The sequence below is a fragment of the Bubalus bubalis genome, chromosome 5, assembly GCF_019923935.1.
Source record: "Bubalus bubalis isolate 160015118507 breed Murrah chromosome 5, NDDB_SH_1, whole genome shotgun sequence".
Classification (NCBI taxonomy): domain Eukaryota; kingdom Metazoa; phylum Chordata; class Mammalia; order Artiodactyla; family Bovidae; genus Bubalus; species Bubalus bubalis.
Genome location: NC_059161.1, coordinates 47,258,893 through 47,283,283, shown reverse-complemented (window position 1 = coordinate 47,283,283; position 24,391 = coordinate 47,258,893). Strand labels below are relative to the sequence as shown.

Sequence of the window (24,391 nt, the reverse complement as noted above, 5' to 3'; positions counted from 1 at the left end):
ATCAGCCATAGCTATACATATGTTCCCCCCATCCTAAAACCCCGTCCCACCTACCTCACCACCCCACTCCTCCAGGTTGTCATGGAACACTGGCCCTGGATGTCCTGCTTCATGCATTGAACTCGCACTGGTCATCCATGCCACATATGGCATAAGGTAATGTACATGTTTCAGGGCTATTCTCTCAAATCATCCCACCCTCTTCTTCTCTCACTGAGTCCAGAAATCTGTTTTTCATGTCTGTGTCTCCTTTGCTGCCTTGTATGTAGGATTGTTGTTACCATCTTTCTAGAAGAATCTGCCTTTCAATACAAGGGATACTGGTTCGATCCCTGGAAGGGGAACTAAGATCCCACATGGCCCTGGGCAGCTAGCCCATGTGCCACAAGTACTAAGCCCTTATACGCCACAACTAGAAAGAAGTCTGCACACCAAATGAAAGGTCCTGCTTACCACAACAAAGACCCTACGTGCCACAGCTAAGACCTGAAGCAGCCAAAAATAAATAAATAATAATAATAATAAATTCTAAAAAAAAGCAATGATTAAACTTTTCCATATATTGTTCCTTAAAAAAAAATATTTGCTAACAGTTGCAAAGTAAATTCTCCAAACTATTTCCTCACTCACATTTTTCAAGTGAATAATAAATTAAAAAAAATCAGAATCCACTCTGCCATGGAAGTCTCTTCTTTGGCCAAAATAATTATCAGAGGGAAGACCATTTCTTTTAACACTTTCTGCTATTAACATGTCCAGCTCAGAATCTTTTTAACACATGTACTACTAAAATGATACACAAAATTAAAACATAGTTAGATAAATAATGCTTTTGTCAGGTCGTAAATGGTGATACTTACCGAAGGGGATGTTTCTTGTCTTCTTAGAGATGCCTCACTTTCCTTAGCTGCTTGTTGGCGCAACAAAGCTTTGAGTTGATTAACTATGGAGGAAAAGCAATAGGTTTATTCACCTTATTTTAAATCCATAGTTTATCATCACCCATCTATCCTTCCATCAGTCTAACAAATGTTTGTGTATTATGCATCACAAAATGTGCTATTGACAGACACAAAAACAAACATAAGAAAATCTCTATCATTTAAGAGGTAAGAATCCACTGAGCAAGAGATATATAACTAACAGATATAAAACAAGATTCAGTTCAGTTCAGTCAGTTCAGTCGCTCAGTCGTGTCTGACTCTTTGCGACCCCATGAATCGCAGCACGCCAGGCCTCCCTGTCCATCACAAACTCCCGGAGTTCACTCAGACTCATGTCTATCGAGTCAGTGATGCCATCCAGCCATCCCATCCTCTGTCGTCCCCTTCTTCTCCTGCACCCAATCCCTCCCAGCATCAGAGTCTTTTCCAATGAGTCAACTCTTCGCATGAGGTGGCCAAAGTACTGCAGTTTCAGCTTTAGCATCACTCCTTCCAAAGAAATCCCAGGACTGAGCTCCTTCAGAATGGACTGGTTGGATCTCCTTGCAGTCCAAGGGACTCTCAAGAGTCTTCTCCAACACCACAGTTCAAAAGCATCAATTCTTCGGCACTCAGCCTTCTTCACAGTGCAACTCTCACATCCATACATGACCACTGGAAAAACCATAGCCTTGACTAGACGGACCTTTGTTGGCAAAGGAATGTCTCTGCTTTTGAATATGCTATCTAGGTTGGTCATAACTTTCCTTCCAAGGAGTAAGCGTCTTTTAATTTCATGGCTGCAGTCACCATCTGCAGTGATTTTGGAGCCCCAAAAAAGAAAGTCTGACACTGTTTCCACTGTTTCTCCATCTATTTCCCATAAAGTGATGGGATCAGATGTCATGATCTTCGTTTTCTGAATGTTGAGCTTTAAGCCAACTTTTTCACTCTGCACTTTCATCAAGAGGCTTTTGAGTTCCTCTTCACTTTCTGCCATAAGGGTGGTGTCATCTGCATATCTGAGGTTATTGATACTTCTCGTGGCAATCTTGATTCCAGCTTGTGCTTCTTCCAGCCCAGCGTTTCTCATGATGTACTCTGCATAGAAGTTAAATAAGCAGGGTGACAATATACAGCCTTGATGTACTCCTTTTCCTATTTGGAACCAGTCTGTTGTTCCATGTCCAGTTTTAACTGTTGCTTCCTGACCTGCATATAGGTTTCTCAAGTGGCAGGTCAGGTGGTCTGGATTATAAGCTCTAAATCTACCTATAAGAAGCTCTAGGTCTACCTATAATGCTGTAAGAAGAGGAAGCACGTAACTGTGCCTGTTTTCACAGAGAAGAGAGTGTGAAGGATGTACAGGAGATCACCATGCAGAAAAGGGTGAGAAAAAAACAGTTTGAACACATGGCTCATGCAAAGCAGAGAAGCGTGACCATACGGTGGCATGAATAGAACATGGCTTGTAAGATGAATAGTTGAAAGGAAGATAGAAAAATGAGGCTGGAGAGGCAGCTTGGAATTACCTTAAGAAATCACTGCTTTGATATCCTATAGGCATAGGGAAGTCAAAGGGGAAAAGAAAAAGCAACGGAACTAGATTAGTTGCTTTGTGTTTCTTGACTAAAATCCTAGCAGTAGAGGACAGACTAGCGTCGTTACTATATGGAGTTTAAAGAATTCACTGTGTGTCATTCAGGTTAGGGCTGACATTCACACTTACCGGCGTGGCTGTGTTGTAGTTCTCGCCAGGCATTTTCAGCATCCTCATTTCCTACACTGGTGTTAAAAGAAGGATCTAGCATATCTTCTCCAACGGTGACATCACCTTCTCTCAGGGCACATTTCAACTGATGAATGCTTCTATTTGCACGTTCTGCAATAGCACGATGAAAATCAGAGCCAGTGAAATCCAGGTGACCAAATGAACATGGACTTGAGAAGACATTTTCTAAAGGAAAAGCAAGCATTTCTGATACTTCGTGGGAGAAAAAAAAGCATAGCTTTGCTTCTAGCTTGCTGAGGAACATGCCAGAGGAAATGTGAGATGAAGTTCATAGGGCAGAGGTTAGACTTAATGATCTCTAAGCTCCCTGACACCACTGTGACTGACATTCACTGTATATAGCTCTACTGCCAAGGAGGACTGAATGGGAGGGCTTCCCCCCTCTTCACACTCCCAAACAGTAATTTCACAGGGGAGGCGCGATCCTGAGTCCTCAATGCCTAAGACTCCCCTACACCTTTTGGCACGGTGTGGATAGGCAAGACTGGCAAGAGGGATTCCACCACATCCAGTTCCTACCCAAAGAAGCCTCCTTGTCCCTGTGGGCCACATGGCCCTCTAGCATCAAGAGACAGCTGACCACCTGGCCTAGATCTGAACAAGATTTGAATAGCTGTTGTGCTTAGAGCAGTATAGTTGTACTTATATACTGTACTTAGTATAGTTGTACTTATATACTGCTGGCTGACTACATCTTATGTAGAAATTCTCAGTTACTATGCCTGATTACCCTTAGAATTGAAGTTTAAACTCACTACCACAGACTTAACATAAATAGTCTAAAATTAAGTATTTTAAGGTCTATTACTCTTGTAGTTCATCTCTAAAAACAGCCCCCAAAGAACCCACCCTTACATCCTGTGCTCTCCCAGGTTGAAACTTGGTGGATCTGTAACCTGCACTCACCAAGAGAATGCACTGGAAGGAACACAACGCCTGGCCCGTCACATCTTTAAAATGTTTGGTAGCTGCTGCTTCTACCCTCTTGGAATGTTGGTTTTTGTGAGCCCCAAGCCACTAAGTAGGAAGTCTGGCTACCCTGCTAGAGAGACTCTGAAGAGGCCATGTGGAAAGGAGAGCCCCTGAGATCACTACAAGGAGAAGGAAAGAAGCCCAACCCCATTAACAGTCTGGCAGAGTCTCCTGATGACTCCAGTGCCAGAGGTCATCTACCCACAGTGCATGAAAGAGACTCGAAAACTGCCCAGCTGGAGTCTGGTAAAACCACAGATCTGTGAGAGACACTGAAAATGCTTTTGGTTGTTGGTTTCTGCCATCAAGCTTTAGAGTGACTTGAGTGTGTGGGGTGTGTGTGTGTGTATGTGTGTGTGCTTAATCGCTCAGTCATGTCCAACTCTTTGCGATCCCATTGACTGTAGCCTTCCAGGCTCCTCTGTCCATGGAAATCCTCTGGGCAAGAATACTGGAGTGGGTTGTGCTTGATAAGCAGCAAAAGGTAACTGAAATAATTATTCACTGAAATACTCACCCAAAAACATCTTTAGCAAAGGATCCAAGTCTTACATTAATAACAGAACTATATACTAATATAGTAACGATACTGTGCATGTATGCTCAGTCGCTACAGTGATGTCTCTTTCGTGACGCTATGGACCATAGCCCTCCAGGCTCCTCTGTCCATGGGATTCTCCAGGCAAGAATACTGGAGTGGGTTGCCACGCCCTCCTCCAGGGGATCTTCCCCACCCAAGATCAAACTTGCATCTACTGCACTGCAGGCAGATTCTTACAGGTGAGCCACTGGGGAAGCCCCAGTAATGATACTGTATTATATGTTAATATTATGATATACTAATGACACTAGACATGACATTACTAATAACTCTATCCTGTTTTATGGATTTTTTTACATGTATGACAACTGGAGAATCAGGCAATTGATGGGTAATTTCATTAGTTAAAGACCAGACACTTTTTCAGGTTTAAACTTGTTACTTCTGCTAATCTCTTATAATTAATTCTCCAGTTCCAATCTAGAAACATTAACTGTAACAAAAAATGTTCCTTTTACATTAGAGCTGAGACCCAGGTTTCAGTCATCATTTTTAAATGTTGACATCTGTATTTGAAAGTTATCATTAATTCATGTATTTATTAAATATTTATATACAGCTAACATAGAAATTTACATTAGAAAAAGGTGAATTCCCATGCAAGTTCATGTACTGCTATTATCTATCTCAAATGGATTCTATCAAAATAATTCTTAACATCTTCAGAGGAGACCTTTTTCTAAGTAAAATCTTTCCCTAATTCAGAGCAATGCATAACAATAACACCAATGAAGTTCTTTCTTCTGATCTAGGCCCTTTCTTGACAAGTTAGACCTACTTCTTCTTTTGTATTCAGGAGAAAAACTCCTCTTCTTTAATGCCTACAAGAGAATCCTAAGAAAGCTATAAAAATGAAAAATCTTTTCATTACCCCTCATGGATGAAAATATATTTATAAATATATATTCTACAGGACCTTGAAAAATAGATTCTATTTCCTTTAAGCTCATTAATTTGAATGTGTGAAACAGACAAAAATAACCAAAACTTAATAGAAAAAAATATTCTCTATCTTACAAAATCTCTAATATAGGTCCTTCACTTATAGCAACTCATTTTCCCCTTGAGTAAACTAACAAAAATAGGTCTTTCAGGTCAGGGTTCGATAATCTACACGAGACCCAATAAATTTATCACCGCAATTTTCTCCACACCAAATCCTATTTCCACACAAACCTTTCTCTGACAGGAATTTGGCATTGATAACTAACCAAGCCTGGCCTCCTTTTATTCCTCATGAGTTTTAAAAAGTCTAGATAAGATGCATTCCTGGTTTCAATAAAATGAGAAGCAGCAATATTTTTTTAGTAACTCAGTATTTTCTAAAGAGACAGGTTAAAGGAAAAGGAAATATCGAAGTGTTACAATTTTAGACTTATGCACTGATATCTATGAATAAAGCACTTATCTTTACTGCATCCATTAAAAGGAAACAAAGGGTTTGAATTACACTAAAAGTAGGCTCTGTGGAGCCATCAAATGACTTCATCTATAAGACAAAGGATAATTACTTATTTATACTTAATCTAACTAAAAGCTAACAAGCTATATTAGGAAAAGGAAAGGAAATCTGAAAAAAAAATGTGTACTTGAAAATTCCTACAGGTAGAGTTCTTTCATTAGCTTACAATAATGGGAGAGTTTTATGAGGCCATTTAATTCCTTTGCTGATATTCCTGTTTAATCTTTTAGAATTTTTAACATTTAAAGACAATGTGTTAAACTGTACTATGAAAATAGTACTTTGTGAAATATTAATATATTGAACTCAACAACTATCCCACTTTTCTTAGTGATTATACAAGGTCTGTGTTTTTTTGCAATGAATGACTTCAGTTGCTAGGATCAGAGACGAAGAGAAGGAATTTGCAAGAACTGTATCCTGAAACTAAAACTAAGGAGGTAAGTGATATTTTAAAGTCATTTCAAGAGTACATTTTAAAACATGCTAAACACTTTTCAAATACATACATACTAACATAATTATACACACTGCAACAGACAAACAGAGTTAATCCCTTGGAACAACAACACTCAGATCTTTCGAGACAGACAAAACCCCACTGCTTTTCAACTGGAGCCATTGTAACTGGTCTCATCATCCTTATTAAGAACACTACTCCCTAGATGCCATTAACTGCTGCTTCTTGTTGTTGTTTAGCTGCTAAGTCATTTCCGACTCTTTTGCGACCCCATGGACAGTAGCCTGCCAAGGATGGGATTTCCCAGGGAAGAACAGCGGAGTGGGTTGCCATGTCCTTCGCCAGGGGATCTTCCTGACCCAAAATAGAACCTGCATCTCCTGCATTGGCAGGTGCATTCTTTACCACTGAGCCACCAGGGAAGCCCTAACCCCATTCTGCTTACATGTAAGGAAACCAGATTAGATAGGAGGTTCCAGTTAGGGTTTCCTATCCCACTGTTAATGGGCATAGCTTTATCTATAACCACGAGTGGGGAAGAATACTCAGTTCCTCTTCTCTCCTGAGAGGATACTAACAGATTTCACAGTACATCCTGATTTCTTCTTCCCAGAATCAACCACAGGCTGAATACAAACTTAATTACAAATACAAACAGAAATAGAACCTCTATGTCCTACAGAATCGCATGAACATAAATGTAAGTAAATAATATTTCTGCTGGTTCACTATCCAAATATCAATCAATACAATGAGCACTGAAAAGGTTTTTAAGCTGCTGACTGCCAACAAATTTGTCTGTTTCATTCATTTTTATAATCTAGTTGCTCTACTTTCCAACTCCTAGCTCAACACTGAGCCTCTCTTCATCAAGATGTTTTTGAACAAAAAGAAAAATATGTCCTTGTACACCAAGGATCATCACTTACATACGTACTGTGAATTATTAATGTCTATATTCTCCATCTGTACTGGGAGATGTGAATGAGAATTATCCTGGTGACAAGGAGGCAGAACCGCACCCAATGAAGTGCCCAGCTGTCTCTGAGAAAACATGCAGTGAACCATACCTCCCCAGGCTAAGCATGAGGCGAGCTGCAATTCTCAAAACAAGCTTAGATCTGGGAAGACAAGCAGAAAAATGAAACCACGGCCAGATAAGAGACGCATGTGTCCATCCACACTTGACTGGGCCTCAGCTGGTTTGGGGGATTGTTGTCACTGTTTATTGGGGGACTAACAATTGATGTGACCAAGATGAAAACAACATTAATCCAAAATTAGAAAAACCAGTTCTGTAATTGGCAATTACAATGATTAAAGAGACTAAAAGTTGTATGTAGAAACTACAAAACTCAAAAAAATATACTATCGTAAGATTCTAATAGCTGAAAAATGTGTTAAAACTGGCTGGTATAAGAAGTGAAAGATAATCCAAATAAGAATGTAAACATCTTTAAGAGCAGTGTCTGGAAGATCATTAATGATGGATGGATGTTGGGAAATCAAGACTGACTGTATGCATTATGAGGGATGCACCTGGTTCTTTTTTTTTTTTTTTTTTTTTGGTACCAACTGAGAATACTTATGCACCTGTCACTTTCCTATTAAAGAAGTTATCCTAGCCAGACTGGCAGAACTTAGGTACAATTATCAGCCAAAACAATCTGTATCCTTAATTGTAATTATTCTCAAGCACGGTTCTCACAAAGCAAATGCTAAGAGTAATAACCTTTCTACTTCTAGATCGTGGTTCTCAGTCTCAGCACTATGGACATTTGGACTTGGTAATTCTTGACTGTAAGGGGATATGTTGTGTTTGTACAGCAGCATCCCTGGCCTCTACCCACTAGATACTGGTAAAACTCTCCCTGCCAGTTATGACAATCAAAAGTGCCTCCAGACATTACCAAATGTCTTCTGGATGGAAAAAAAAAAGTCACTCTGATTGATAACTGCTGGTTTATAGTAATAAAACAAGATAGCCAGTGCTCAGTTTTGAGGAGAGACTACCCACACTGCTACACCGGAACTACAGGCACAACTTGGTGAAAAGCAGTCAGGACATTGAGCTGTTCTACCACTGTGGGAGGCAGAGCACAACCCATTGCCATCACCACCAAGATGAGGCACTTCTGACCCCAGTGTCAGGAGCTGTCATACCTACTGTGATCAAGAACTTGAAATTGATCTTTAGTTTCATTTTGTTTCCAGGCCTAATACATGAAGCGATAGTTATACTCTAAGGCTATTTTTTAGAGCTTCTTTAGCAATCATTCCTTTAAATGTTCCAGTGGGCTTTGATGAAGCTCTCCAATAATCAAGGCTAAAGCAAGCACACAAGCATGTTTCAAGCTGCCTTTCCTCCCTTTTGTCTCTCAGAGGAGTATCACTAAGTGAAAACTGGGAAAATCTTAGCATAAACTGGTGAAATGATCAGAGGTTGAGTCTTTTAAAAAAATCTCAAAAGCTTGAGAAACAAACTGGTCTCTTCTTTTCTGCACAAACATGTCTAAGAAGTGAAAATGCCCTTACAAACTTGTAGCACCAAACCATTGTTTTGGTTCTACATTATTTCATGGATGATTATTTACTTATAAAACATGCTTTGGGGGCTGCTAAATCCTGTCTTTTGTTTATTTTACCTCATTAGTTTTAGGGAGGAGAAAGTGGAAATGCTACTACTTTTTGGTATTCTGGTAAAAGAAATAGTCATAAAAGTTAAAACTACTAAGAACAGCCATGTAAGTATATAAAACAAAAAAAGAATATATGTAATTTAAATTTTATTAGCAAAAAAGTCATTAAATGTTTGAAAAATTTCATTTGCATTACCAATCCTTATTTATTAATAGCCAAATCATTGTATTTCTTGATTTTCATAATGAATGCTTCCGGGGCCTTTCTTCCACTGTTGCCTGTCTTGGTCTCAGTGAGGCTGATAGTTAAATAAACAAACATTAGCCATAGACAATGTGTGTGAGTGTGCGCCTAAATATTTTAAAATTTTAGAACACATTTAAGAACAGAAAAAACAAAAAAGAAGAAGAAATACAAGTTTGATGAGTAAAACTGAGAAAAAGAGGAACTTTTACTTAAGTTATATACATGTTTCCTTAAGTCTGCCAAAGGTCCAGATGACATCACTGCTGGTTAATTCAGTGACCAAATTATGGACTAGTAAGATTAACATCAGCTTTCTACATATGTATCCTTCTCTGGGATGAAAAAAACAACAACAAACACTTGTTTATATTTTACTCATGTATAATTGGCACATCAGTATTATTTTCAGTTTTATCAAACTAAATCAACTAAGATCACCCCCCCCAAATTTTATATTTTCTTCCCATATTCAACTTCTCACTTTCCATGAACCTAGTTCCTTAATCTCATAAGGAAACACAACTTTTTATCATTCATGTGATTCAATCCAGTGTTGATAAAAGGGACATTACAGATCTAGAGATCTGAGATAGTGGCTGAAGGGGAACCAAGCTCTCACATATTTTGCTTGACCCACATAGTATAGGATGAAGGGAAAAGAATAAAAGAAAGGGAAGGAAGAAAAGAGGGAAAGAGCAAGAAAGTAACTGCAATGTTTGCAGGAAAAGCATAAGCTGCCCAGTTTGGCCATAGCCTCACTGTTCCCTAGTGTCTTCCACTGACTTCATCACACATTTTGTCATCTCCTTGGTTCCTACTGGCAATAATCCTACCTCCTAGTCCAAACTTTCATATTCCAGATGAGGAAACAAGAATCCAAGAACAGTTTATCAACTTGTCTAAGGGAACACAGATGGTTATTAGAAAAGCAACAGTAAGAATTGGAACTTGGATCCTAGTTTTGTATTCTTTTCTCTGACTCCATCATACTCTTCCATATATTCAGTCTAGAGCCTAAAATAACAAAACGTTGAAAGAAAAAGGAGGAATTACCATATAAAATGCATACAGAAAGTAAATGCTGCATTCCTGTTTCAGTGTAAGTTTGTTCCATTTCTTTATGCCCACTCAAAGTGGCCAGGTAGTTGGAGAATAGGTGAGTAATGAATACAGGCATAAAACTGAATCCACAGCTAACACTGCAGCAACAGTCGAAACATAATTCAGTTGTTAAGGCTGGGACACTGAATTTCTAACAAGTTCTTGCCTTCTTTCCAACATCATATTACTACATTCAACAGTATAGAATTTAAACAGCCTGAATCTTCTGTTATACTATAACAGAACTAGTTTATTTTATACCTCATGACCTTGTACTATGATGTGTTAAATTTAGTGGAGGGGTATTTGCTATACTTCACAATTACCAATATAATTCTGTGGGTCTTGAATTTTAGATGCCTAAAGAGTGAATGAACACTTAACCATATTTGGGCAAGTCACATTTCATTCTAGATTAAACTGTGACTCCCAGGATACCTAGGATATGTTCACCACTGAAAATAAACTTTTAGATCATCTACGATGTAGGCATACATTACAGCATCTACTATGTAGGCATACATTACAGATCTGTAGGACAATGAAGCTTTCTAGTTTGTCTGCCAGAACTGTTACTTTGAAGAAGAGTCTTTTATACCATTCCAATTCTCAGTGAGGGCACAGACAATCCAAAGCAAGAATTATCCCCAGAGGGTGACTACATGTGAAAGGCATCAGGGAAAGAATGAGTGGTGAATATGGAGTCTGTAGATGGCTCCATTTCCATGGCTGCCATGGGATCATTAGACTCAAGCAGAGGTAAGAATTCACTTAAGTTTCAAAAGCAAGAAAGCAACACTGACTCTGCTTTTTACATCAGAACTTCAAATTCTTCATATACTACTCATATATTTCATATACTATTAACAGAATAGTTCCAAATACTATATTTAAAGTAAAGAAAAGAGGAAAAGCTATAAAAACAAGAAACTATCATGGGGAAACTATAAAACCATTTTGCATTTTTACATGTCTACTTCCTGGCTAAATACAAATGAAAGAATTAGTAATGATTACATGTATAGTTATTGAGTTAACCAGAGAAATAACTTGTGAGGAAAGATCAAGAATATGACCTTTTCTTTAAGAATGAACTAGACAAGACATTTTGGGGAAGTAATGGTGAGTAGGAAAAAACAAAAGAACTTTTTGCATTTTATCTGATTGTATAGTAACACAATTCTAGAGTTGTCAGACACAAATGCTTAAAATAATGAAGTTTCATATACTAAATAATGCCATCATACTGTGTTTATTCAGAACCACACATTTTGACTTTAAACGGGAATTATCCTATCTAAAAGTGGTCATTTATAATGTGTGAAGTGAAGAACTTCTGATCGTGCTTCTCTTCGGTATTAGTTCTGTTTTGTTTCCTTCCATAAGCTGTTATAGAAACTATTTAATAAATAAACATAAAAATTAAAATGCTACTAAATAAATGATAAGTGCTGAAAACCAATGAAAATTTCCTAGTTGCATTTCTCAATTTATTGTTACAACTATCATTAAAAATTAATAACAAACTTTTCTCTGCTTTGTTTGCTCTTGATTATGTTTTTACTGTCTTATATTGTTATAACTTGCCTGGAAAATCCCATGGACGGAGGGGCCTGGTGGGCTGCAGTCCATGGGGTCGCTAGGAGTCAGACACGACTGAGCAACTTCACTTTATTTTTTCACTTTTATGCATTGGAGAAGGAAACGGCAACCCGCTCCAGTTTTCTTGCCTGGAGAATCCCAGGGACTGGGGAGCCTGGTGGGCTGCCGTCTATGGGGCTGCACAGAGATGGACACGACTGAAGCGACTTAGCAGCAGCAGCAGCAGCATTGTTATAACACTAAATTTTTATTTCATTTTAAAATATCTTATCTTTGAATAAGAACTCTTCACTCTATAATTACTGAAAGCAGTATTGTGGGTATTAAATATATGAATTCCCTGGTGGCTCAGACGGTAAAGCGTCTGTCTACATACAATGCAGGAGGTTGTAGACTTCTACTACAATGTAGATTGTAGATTGAACTTCTCTGGGTTCGATCCCCTGGAGAAGGAAATGGCAATCCACTCCAGTACTATTGCCTGGAAAATCCCATGGACAGAGGAGCCTGGTAGGCTACAGTCCACAGGGTCACAAATAGTCGGAGACAACTATAACAGTTTGAAATTAACTGCATCAAAATGCCTAATATTAAATAGTCTCTTTAAATAAAGGTTCATACTAAGGTTAAAGGAGAAGAACTAGGAGGAACATAATGGAAAACAGAATTTTTTTTTAACCAACCTCAAAAATTAAATGCCACTGGTACTATCATTCTGCACAGTATTTTATTGTTTTCAAATGAAAAGTTATAAGTGGTTATTTCTGTATCTAACACCTCTTGAAACATCAGTAGGCTGATGAAGATATTCATCCAGACCAATGATTTTACTCTTGCAGTTTGAATACTGAGAATGTTGACAGTTTATAACACTGCTGACAGATGGAAACAATACGTAATAACCTTTCAAAGTCTAGACTCACTAGATTCAGGTCTCTTATCCCCTAAAAAAATCTTCATTTTGCCACAAGTACCAATTGTAAATTGCAGCTAACATTTAATGAGGGCTTATGTGTCAAGTACTGATCTTTACCCTTTTTTTTTTTTTTTATCGTGATAATCTCTAGCTATTTTACTGTCCTTCACCCCATTAATCCAAAGTCTCCCTGAGGACAGTCACTTTGTCTAGTTTCTTATGATATCCCCAGCATGTGGTATGTCTAACGTATAGTAGGCACTAAATTAATGAGTCAACGTTTTAAATGCTTTAAATATTTTTAAAGCTGTTGGTCATGACCTAAAGGGTTAAGAAAATGCAAAGGAACAGAAAGTAGAGTGAATTACTTCTAGTAGAATAAATACCCTTTAATGAAACTTTTATTTTAGTCTGTATGCATGCGCGCATGTTTAGTGGCTAAGTTGTGTCCAACTCTTTGCGACTGTATGGATAGTAGCCTGCCAAACTCCTCTGTCCATGAGATTTCCCAGGCAAGAAAACTGGAGTGCGTTGCCATTTCCTTCTCCAGGGAACCATTCCGACCCAGGTATCAAAGTCCCGTCTCCTGTGTTTTATGCATTGGCAGGCAAGTTCTTTACCACTAAGTCACCTGGGAAGCCCCAAGCCTATATGAATACGACCCATATAAAAGATATTTTTACTTACGGCTAAGGGTTAAAAAAAAGTCTGAAGAATCACTGCTTTATTTGAATTATTTCATTTGCTCCTCACAAGAACCATGTAGATAATATCATAACTTCTACCTTAAAATAAGAGAAATGAGGTTTTCTAGATGTTATATGTGATGTTCAAGATGATAGACTACGTCACTTTTATTAATGATGTCACGATTACTATTAGTGAAACTTTAGTTAATTCAGATTTTCTTATGATACTCATAGGGTACTATAGTAAGAAAATCTGAATTAACTAAATAAAGTTTCAGTAATAGTAACTGAGACATGATTAATAAAGACAAACATAGGCTTTCAAGGCAGACAAGTCTGACTGAATTTAATACCTGGCTCTGCCACTAACCAGCTATGTTGGCTTTGGCCTAACTTAACCTCTTTGACCTCTATTTCCCCATGTGTAGAAGAGGGACAGTCATAAGGTTGTAAGTTTTTAAGTGATTTAATGTATGTAAATAGCCTAGACCACTAAATAGAAGCTGTTGTAATTAAAATAATTATTACTGGGTTCCCCGCCCCCCGGGTCCAATAAATCCCATTCAATTTTACACATATTTTGAATGTGTAAAGAGCGCATCAGGAATTTACTGGACTATAAAGAGAGGTATGAGAACTGGACAGAACAGGCATAGAGCCGTCCAAGAGTTTCTGCGGGCCTCAGGTAAAAAAGATGCCCAAGACAGTCAGGGAGTTGGTTCAGGTCACTATGGGAATCAAGGGAAACGACGCTGCTTAAACGTAAAAACAAACACAACTATTTAATCCTTCCACAGCAACATCCATCTTCTTTCTCTGCAGTCTGGCAAAGGCTGAACCAAGGTGTCAAGAATCGTACCAGGTCATCTCCCAGCCACGAGGTCCTGGTATCAAGGGGCTAGGGCACAGAGGTTCGGAGAAACTCACCCCGGAGACTACGTTGATACTGCCCCAGAATCTCCTCCAGGGTAGAGTTCTCCGGGGACTTCGCCATGCACACACTCGGGGGCCACAGATGGAAGTTGCGTGGGGAAGTGTCCAGTGTCCTCCCCTCCAAGAATAAGAGGCCTCAGCCCCCACGATGCGCCTGCCTGCTTCCTGCAGCTGCTGTCACAGGCGAGCAAGGAATCCCGGAGATTTCGGGCCTTTTTCCACCCTCGGGCCCTCGTGGTGGACGTCGGAAACTGTAGTCCTCAGTGTCTAAGTCTACAGTCTCGAAGTTCCTACGAACCCGCCCAAAGACTACAATTCCCAGAGGGCAACGCGCTCGAAGCTCACGCTTTGGCGGTTTGGCGACCAGATCCGGTTGCCAAGAGACTGTTTGGAGGCTCCGCCCATTTCTGTAGCCCAGTCAGGCTTAGTCCTGCCTTCATCCCATCCTGCTGTCTGGACCACCTAACTGACAGAATGGGCTCGTTGAAAGGCTTTATTCATTCTTCTAAATTCACTAATATGCAGTTGATCCTTGAGGATTCTCAACAGCGCAAATAACGAGCTCCTACACCCTTCAGCCTCAACATCTCTCAACTCTGCTAAATAAATTTTCAAGAAAAAGCTCTGAATTTCCCAAACGGTGTAGATCGTGAAAGCGGCTGACACTCGCAATCGTATCAAGCCCAGCGACCCGACAGCAGCTTGGAGTTGGCGCACTGCCCGCTGGGAACTGTAGTCCCAGCCCGTTGCGGTCCCAGCTAAAGCCCGGGTCCTGTTCATTGTTGAAGCAGGTCTTCGGCGTACGCCTGCGCAGTCAGCAGCTGGAGAGGCCTGCGGTTGAGACCCCCCCAGCACAACTCCTTTTCATTGTCTGTGCTCGGCGCCTGCGCAGTAGGAGTTCGCCGGGACTGGGCCGGAGCAGGGGTAGGGCCGGGCTCCTCGCCCTCTCCCCAGGCGCCTGCGCACTGAGCGGCCGCTCCTTGCCGTTACCGCTATGTGCGGAGCGTGTGTGGAATAACGTTATTGCCCAGCAGCGCCGAGGGGCCCAGAGCTCGACCGCGGCGGCGGCGGCGACGACGACAGGGTGGGGGAGGACGCTTGCGAAAGACTCACGGGACGCGGCGCGCCCCGCCCCCCCGTCCGGTCCCTCTCAGCAGTGAGGGGTAAGTGATGCGCTCTGATGCCGTCGCCGCCGCCTTTCCACACCCTGCTCTTCGGGTTTGCAGCGGGGGCTCGGGCGCGGCCCGCAGCGGGCGAGGGTGCGGGCCAGCGGCGAGGGGCGCTTCCCCGAGGCTCCGCGCGCCGCCCCCTCCCCCGGACCTGGGACTCGGCGGGGACGCCCATCCCCCCAACAGTTCCCCCCTCCCCCGACCCCCAACCCCGCGTCCAGAGGCCCGGCTTCCCTTGCTAGTGTCCACGTATTGAGTCGTCTTTGGCTGTCTTGGCTTTGTGCAGCCCCCTCCGCCCGAGCTGTTTGCAGGGGTACGGGCGGAGCAGTGGAGGGAATGGCTGCGCTGCAGCTGGAGAAGGGGTTTTTTCCCGGTCTGAGCAGCTCCCGGTGTCGACCCTTTTTGTGTGGTTGGTTTTGGGGTGTGGGGCGGTTTGGAGAGGTTTGGCAAAGAGCATTTTGGACGTGGTGGGAGGGCGTGGAAGATGTGGTGTCAGTCAGCCCGCCGGGCCACAGCACCCGCGCAGGCTGTGGCTCCGTAGTAACCCGGGGGAGGAGAGAGTGGCTTCCTGTCGACTTCATTGTCCTGAGATTCTAATGTGGGCTTTGGTATGGGTCCCTTCATTTCTTCCAGAGAAAGAAGAATTAGCAGCTGCCTAACCAGGGGCGGGAAGATGTGGGATTTGGATCCTAAGTCATAAAATCTGTTTTTTGGGGTTTTTTTTTTAGTGTTTAGAGGAGTTTTGTTTTGTTTTGTTTTGAGAATGTAAGCTCCAGGAAGGCAGGGACAGTGCCTATCCAAGCATTGCCAAGGTGATCCATGTAAAATTAATAGATCACGATGAAGAAAGGACTAGGAAGGACCTGACGACAAAGCTGTTTGTGTAGCAGGAAGATGAACCAGCAGAATGTTTTTTCATTGGGTGGGTAACGCATTCACGTTCCTAAGGGAGTAGGGTAGGATACATCTTTCCGTTTTGTTTTTTAAGCATTCAAAATTAAAAATAGGCCTGGTACATTTCTGTTTCTGAATTTTTAAATGCATGGTTTTATTCTGAATTTTTAAATGCATGGTTTTATTCTCTTAATGAAAATTTACCCGCTTGGGAGAAATGCAGTGAAGTAGATGATGTACTTGATTGAAAATGCATCGTTTAAAATGATTTTATTGTTAAGCTTACAGTGCATACAGTCGTTTACTGGCATTAAAACCAGCAAAAGAGATTGAAGCAGGAAGGGGAGGACCCGGTGGAGGAATGATGTGAAAGGAGGGAGTTACATTATGAATACAGTATCCAGATCTTCACTAATATAACCTTAGCGGGGCATGTGCAATGATTTAGGAATTCTACTCTGGAAATACTACATTGCACGTTACAAACCATTTTTATTTTTTTGCCATGTCTTTAAATAGTAAAACCAGTGCTGCTTTTACTTTTTCCTAACTGTTAATTTTGTAGAATTTTTTTTTTGTTTTAAAACTGAAAAATCTAAATGCACTTGACAGAGACGGAGGAAGATACTAAAACTTGAAAACTCAACTGATTTGTCTGTCCAAGCCCAACTGCTAAAGAAAGGCAGAGTCAGATAAAACCAAGGTCTTTTTTGCAATGTGCTCTTTCATCCGTGTCCCTTGGTCCCCCTACCCTGTCAAAATTGTGCAATGCTTTTCTGCGTGCTCTTTTGAGTTGTCTGTGACAGTCAAGTTTATTAATACCTCATAGTTGTATTAGTCTAGTCTTTTCTTTTGATATAAAAGTAATACTAATGAAGAGGAACTTTAGTTTCGTAAATTAACTTTCTGATACAGGAAAAGAGGCCTTAAAGTGGACTTTTCATAAAAACAGAAACTGTTGGAATTTCCCCCCTACTTCATATTAGTAACCATATTTTAATGTTATCTTCTGCTATTCAATACTATTTTATAATATGATCAACTCTATATAAACTGTTAAAAATGAAATTGCTCCATAGGAACTCATGAAGTTCATCAGTCTTAAATTCAGTGAATTGTGTTATATTCAAGTTAAACAAGAGCTTACTGTTTGAGGGAAGAAAATTCACATTGAACTTGTTTATTAAAATTATGCTCTTTTATTCAGTTGATTTTGCAATAAAGTGGTTTTATTGTCTTATACTTTTTATCCTTTAGTTCTACATTGTATTTTGATAGACTTTTAAAAGAGAATTAGTATGTCTCTTAAATTTCATCTTACTTAAAAATAATCTGTAATTAAATTCACCATGTGGAATTAAATCAAACTTGAAATATATTCTACTTTTAAATTTAATGGTGTGCTAAAATTACTTTAATTATGGAAGTAAATAACCATCTGCATGTTTTCCAACTTTACACTATAAAATTATCATACATTGTGTCTATTAGCATGAATATCTAGGTGATTTTAAAAACCTTGTGCTTAAGGATTTGTTTTATTTGTTCCAAGTATCAGTTTCTTGTTTCCTTCTATCTCTTTAAAAAAACCCAAAAGCCTCCCAAAACTAGTTTTATTGCTGCATCTGATAGTGATCAGCTATCACTCATCTAGTAGTAAATACTGTATATGTTTAAACTTGTTGTCAGTATGATTTTTACTCAACAAAATTCTGTCCCTGAAAAATAACTTTGTATTTTAATTAATGTGTAGTGATTTTCTTTTCTTTATCATGAACATTGAGGGGATAAGCAGTATACTGTGCTTATAAATATCTTAACAGACAGCATGGTATTAAACTGCCAACTGAAATATCTGTATAGTTGTGAATTATTCTGCAAGTATATAAGAAAAGAATTGCATACTGTCTGAAAAAAATTTGGTGGATAAATATTATTGACTGAAGCATTACGTGTTGATGTGTTTCAGTAAGAAATGAGTTTCCTCTAATGGGGAGAAACCTCAGACTATTTTTATTTCATAAACCTTTATTAATAACTAAGATTTCTAATAACTACCTTTGGTGAAATGGGTCTTTATTTACTCAAATATTTCTCAAGGGAAGTGCTCAGCAATGAGTTAGCCAGTGTAGGCTGTCTAAAAGATAAAAGAGTAAGAAAACATCTGTCGGTAGTCGTTGTTTGGTTGCTAAGTCGTGTCTGACTCTTTGTGACCGTATGGACTGCAGCATGCCAGGCTTCCGTGTCCTTCGCTATCTCCCGGAGTTTGTTAAACTCATGTCCATTGAGTTGGTGATGCCATCCAACCATCTTATCCTCTGTCGGCCCCTTCTCCTCCTGCCCTAAGTCTTTCCCAGCATCAGGGTCTTTTCCAATGATTTAGCTCTTCGCATGAGGTGTCCAGAGTATTGGAACTTCAATTTCAGCATCAGTCCTTTTAGTGAATATTCAGGGTTGATTTCCTTTAGCATTGACTGGTTTGATCTCCTTGCCCTCTGGTAGTATGTTTGATTAAATTGGATATATAGTCCAGTTTAGTTGAAATGATTATGCAACAGTATGTTTTTTGGGCAAAATGAATGACATAGCTGATATGTACTAAAGTAAACCCCACTCCTGTTCAGAGGTAGAAAGGAAACCAACAAAAGCAAGGTTATAGAAATTTCTTTCATCCAATAGAGATTATGCAAAGCATAGACATAGAAATGAATTCCAAGCATGCATTACATAGGTTTGAAAAACAAAAAACACAGCGGAGAACAAATTATTATTTAAGTGTATTGGTGGCTAACAAATAATATAGAAAATACTACCCTTTGGAACATAATATTTACAGAATATGAGTAACGTATGTGTGTGCTTAGTTGTTCAGTCATGTCCTGACTCTGCAACCCCATGAACTATAGCCCACCAGGCTCCTCTTTTCATAGGATTCTCCAGGCAATGAGTAATACTTACTGTGTATTGAGTACCTACAAAGTGCCAGGCATTTTGTGTGTCTCTGTGTAATTCATGCAGCTGTTGTATAAGTAAGTATTATTTTACACTTAAAGTTGAAAATACTTGAGGTCCTGAGTTAGTGAATAATTTTACCTCTGTGTCATTCATTACTCAGTGGTAAAGCCTATTAACTGAACCTTTGTCTTTTTGACTGAAGCCAAAATTGTTTTCACTCATCTTTTTCAGTAAGTTAAAAAAATAACATTTATTTCCTTCTAATTCACATTATTTTAGAATCAGAGGAGACTTTAGAAGTCATCTCAAATGATGTGCCATTTATTACTAATCCCTGAGATCTTACTGAGCCCACCTTCTCCATGAGGAACACTTCCATGAACAAATGGCCATAGGATGGCTAATTTAGCTTTTGAAAATTCTAATAGAAAGCTCTTATTTAAACTGAGCTAGTATCTGCATTACTATGTAACTTATTCTATTGGTTATAGTTCTTTTGTTAGATACAGTAAGGTCTTTCTCAATATAGGGTTTTCCCTTTTCTAAATCAAATCTGCAACCTCTACAATTTCATATGATACAGTTTCCTTTACCTTCCTCATCTCTATCACTAGATAACTATCAGTCAGTTTCGTCAGTGCTGTTCTTTTTTGTTCTGATTCTGTTTCCACATTTAGTTCTGCAGTTGTGGTCTGAACGCAGTGTAGTGAAATTATCCCTTTCCTTAATTCGAGCCATTCAGTTGTGTTTACAGTCTAAAATTGTGTTAACTCCAACAACGGTAATATCTTACCAGTTCTAAGCAGAAAAATGCTCTGTGGCTTTTCAAGTTATATTTATCCAATTCAAGGGATTATTTTCTTTTTTACATTCTGTATTTCTACTTTTCTAATGTTAAAATGACCTTTTTTTATGAAATGATAGTGTTGGTAGGTAGTAAGTTTCTTTTGATTATTAGTCTTTGGGTTTTGTTTTTGTGTTCTTAAACAATAAAAAGTTGGCCTTCTGTTATTTCGCATTTTGTTTCTTAGAAAAATTTGTCTGGAAATCACTGATGTGGTCAATATAAACATGCACCTTTTTTATGTTAGGCTCTTTCCCATTCTGAATATACATGTAGATAATGTTTTTAAGCAATGTTTACCTTTAGCCCTTTTAAATATCATCTAATTGAAGGTAGTTAAAACTTGAGATCTTCTTGAATAATGCTTCTGTCATCCAAGGGATTAGCTTCTCTTCCTGGCTTTTTGACATTTATAAATTTAACAAGCAAGCCCTCTTATGTCTTTATCCTGCGCATGTATTAGATATAGCCAAGGACATACCATGCAAATTTATAAATAGAAAAAAAGTTACATAAAATATGCTGGAGGAGAAAGGTCACCTTTGTGTGTGTGTCAACAAGGATAATGAAAACCATTTGAATGTTTTGTTTGTTTGTTTTTAATTAAACGGAAAATCATTATATCCTCTAGTACTAAGGGAGTTGGTTGAAGCTTACTGTCTGGTGTGGATGTGGATAATTATATAAAGTCAAGCATAGATGCTGTGAATAAAAGTAAATCAGAGTAAAGGGATAGAGAGTGATGGACTGCTATTTTTTATGTATTCTTAAGTAGTCATTCACATGGCACATTAAAATGGTCCAAAAAAATCAAACTATTTGAAAAATAATGTGAAAAATCCTCTCACCCATCCACCTTATCTGCTGACTTAACCACTTCTCCCAGTCTAATAGGTAACTTTTTAATGTATCTTTCCAGTGAATTTTTTTCAATTTAAGTAAATATTGTATATACTTTTATACTATTTACCCTCTTTTACACAAAGATAGCCTCTTTATACAATAGGCTTCAGTAATACGTGAACCTTGAACTTGCAGATGTTCAAGCTGGTTTTAGAAAAGGCAGAGGAACCAGAGATCAAATTGCCAACATCTGCTGGATCATCGAAAAAGCAAGAGAGTTCCAGAAAAACATCTATGTCTGCTTTATTGACTATGCCAAAGCCTTTGACTGTGTGGATCACAATAAAGTGTGGAAAATTCTTCAAGAGATGGGAATACCACACCACCTGACCTGGCTCTTGAGAAACCTATATGCAGGTCAGGAAGCAACAGTTAGAACTGGACATGGAACAACAGACTGGTTCCAAATAGGAAAAGGAGTACGTCAAGGCTGTATATTGTCACCCTGCTTATTTAACTTATATGCAGAGTACATCATGAGAAACACTGGGCCGGAAGAAGCACAAGCTGGAATCAAGATAGCCGGGAGAAGTATCAATAACCTCAGATATGCAGATGACACCACCCTTCTGGCAGAAAGTGAAGAGGAACTCAAAAGCCTCTTGATGAAAGTGAAAGTGGAGAGTGAAAAAGTTGGCTTAAAGCTCAACATTCAGAAAATGAAGATCATGGCATCCGGTCCTATCAATTCATGGGAAATAGATGGGAAAACAGTGGAAACAGTGTCAGACTTTATTTTTTTGGGCTCCAGAATCACTGCAGATGGTGACTGCAGCCATGAAATTAAAAGACGCTTACTCCTTGGAAGAAAAGTTATGACCAACCAAATAGCATATTGAAAAGCAGAGACATTACTTTGCCAACAAAGGTCCATCTAGTCAAGGCTATGGGTTTTCCAGTGGTCATGTATGGATGTGAGAGTTGGACTGTGAAGAAAGCTGAGCGCCAAAGAATTGATGCTTTTGAACTGTGGTGTTGGAGAAGACTCTTAAAAGTCCCTTGGACTGCAAGGAGATCCAACCAGTCCATTCTGAAGGAGATCAGCCCTGGGATTTCTTTGGAAGGAATGATGCTAAAGCTGAAACTGCAGTACTTTGGCCACCTCATGTGAAGAGTTGACTCATTGGAAAAGACTCTGATGCTGAGAGGGATTGGGGGCAAGAGGAGAAGGGGACAACAGAGGATGAGACAGCTGGATGGCATCACAGACTTAATAGACATGAGTTTGAGTGAACTCTGGGAGTTGGTGATGGACAGGGAGGCCTGGCGTGCTGCGATTCATGGGGTCACAAAGAGTCGGACATGACTGAGCGACTGAACTGAACTGAACTGCATCTTGAGAGCTACTATTTTAGAGACTGGTTAGGTAATATCACTCTTTGAGAAAGTAACTGCAGCCATGAAATTAAAAGATGCTTGCTCCTTGGAAGGAAAGCAATGACAAACCTGTGCTAAGTCATTTCAGTCATGTCTCTTTGTGACCCTATGGACTGTAGCCCACCAGGCTCCTCTGTCCATGGGATTCCCCAGGCAAGAATACTGGAGTGGGTTGCCATGCCCTCCTGCAGAGGATCTTTCCTATTTAGGGACAGAACCAGGCTCTCTTATGTCTCTTGCATTCGTGGATATTTACCATTAGTGCCTCCTGGCAAGCCCCTGACAAAACTAGACAGTGTATTAAAAAGCAGAGACATCACTTTGCCAACAAAGGTCCACATAGCAAAGCTATGGTTTTTCCAGTAGTCATGTATAGATGTGAGAGTTGGACCATAAAGAAGGCTAAGCCGAAGAATTGATGCTTTTGAATTGTGGTACTGGACAAGACTCTTGAGAGTCCTTTGGACTGCAAGGAGTTCAAACCAGTCAATCTTAAAGGAAATCAACCCTGAATATTCATTAAAAGGACTGTTGCTGACGCTAAAACTCCAATACTTTGGCCTCCTAATGCGAAGAGCCGACTCATTGCAAAAGACCCTCATGCTGGAAAAGATTGAAGGCAAAAGGAGAAGGAAGTGGCAGAGAATGAGATGGTTAGATAGCGTCACCAACTCAATAGACATGAATTTGAGCCAACTCCAGGAGATAGTGAAGGCTTGTCTTGCTGCAGTCCATGAGGTTGCAAAGAGCCAGACACGACTTAGCGACTGAACAGCAACAACAACAAGATCTTTCCTAGGTGGATGGATGTGACCACTGCTGCTACTGAGGTTTGAACAGGAGAGACAGTTGTAGTGAGAAGAATTTGTTATCAGGAATTGCCTCAGAGTCATTAGTTGTGTGATCTTGAGCTTGTCACGACTTAGCGACTAAACAGCAACAGGAACAAGATATGTCACTTAATTTCAGAAGTTCAGTTTCTTTGTGTATAAAATAAAGCTGGCAATAGTCTAACTACCTCAGAGGTTTATTTTGAAAAACTCATTAGATAGATATAAAAGACAAGAAAGTTGTAATTACATTTAGTGATCCTCTTCCCAGCCCCACAAGTGTGGTACCATTTGATAATGTTAGATTTGAAGAAATGTTCTGGTGCAAGTTCCATCAAGCCCAAAATATCTGTAATGAGTGAAAAAATAAAATCTGCCAAGGGTTTTAGTACTTTTTATTTTTAAAGAATGAACTTTTTTCATTTGCTATTTTTATTTTAATGTTTTAAATTTATTATTTTAAAAAATCTTTAATATTTATCTCTACTAATTATTGAATGATCAGTTCATTTTTTAGTTCAGAGAAAACACAAGCCTGTAAATATATCAGTACACCTTTGGTTACATTCCTTAGATTTTACATATACTGGTCTCAGAGTTTCTACTTTTTAAATTATTCATTTTATTCCTTTTCACCAGAGTAAATTCATGAGATAAGTTTTTGTTGTAAAATACAGAGCCTGTGTATATGTGATTTATTATTGTTCTTCTGGATTTTTTTCCTACTATTTTTAATGGAAATTATTAAACATATACAAGGAAATTTAAACAGTTGCATAGTGACTGCCCACATACCTACCATCTTGATTCTGCCATTAACATTATGTTAGTTTTATCACATATCTGGCCATAGACCTTTGTCTGTTCACCAGTCCCTCTTACATTGATCCATTTCAAAGTAAACTGTAGAGGTATGTTTTTCACAAAAGGGTTCTTAAATCATTTGAAACTGTTTCAGGTTTAAGTTTTCTGAATGTACTTTTGAAATATTTTGTAGTAACCACTGTTATATTAAACAGTAGTTTAAAAATGAAGTACTATTTTTTCAGTACTATTTTTTCAGTTTTTCAGAAAACAGTACA

At 39.2% G+C, this 24,391-nt stretch overlaps 2 protein-coding genes across 30 annotated transcripts in view; one reads left to right on the top strand and one right to left on the bottom strand.

Moving 5' to 3' along the window:
• SDCCAG8 (SHH signaling and ciliogenesis regulator SDCCAG8) overlaps positions 1-14,894 on the bottom strand; it is a 243,518-nt gene extending 228,624 nt beyond the window's left edge. For all 18 annotated transcript variants that reach the window (XM_044943060.2, XM_025287254.3, XM_044943061.2 and 15 more), the window contains exons 1-3: positions 14,332-14,894; positions 2,653-2,805; positions 861-943 (exon numbers count right to left, since the gene is read on the bottom strand). In XM_044943060.2, the coding sequence (XP_044798995.2) occupies positions 861-943; positions 2,653-2,805; positions 14,332-14,398 (303 nt within the window). In that variant the 5' untranslated portion in view covers positions 14,399-14,894. The remainder of the gene's footprint in view (positions 1-860; positions 944-2,652; positions 2,806-14,331) is intronic.
• Positions 14,895-15,273: 379 nt separating this feature from the next.
• Positions 15,274-24,391, top strand: part of CEP170 (centrosomal protein 170) — a 137,601-nt gene continuing 128,483 nt past the window's right edge. For all 12 annotated transcript variants that reach the window (XM_025287253.3, XM_025287252.3, XM_025287251.3 and 9 more), the window contains exon 1: positions 15,274-15,500. The gene's annotated coding sequence lies outside the window, so the exon portion shown is untranslated. The remainder of the gene's footprint in view (positions 15,501-24,391) is intronic.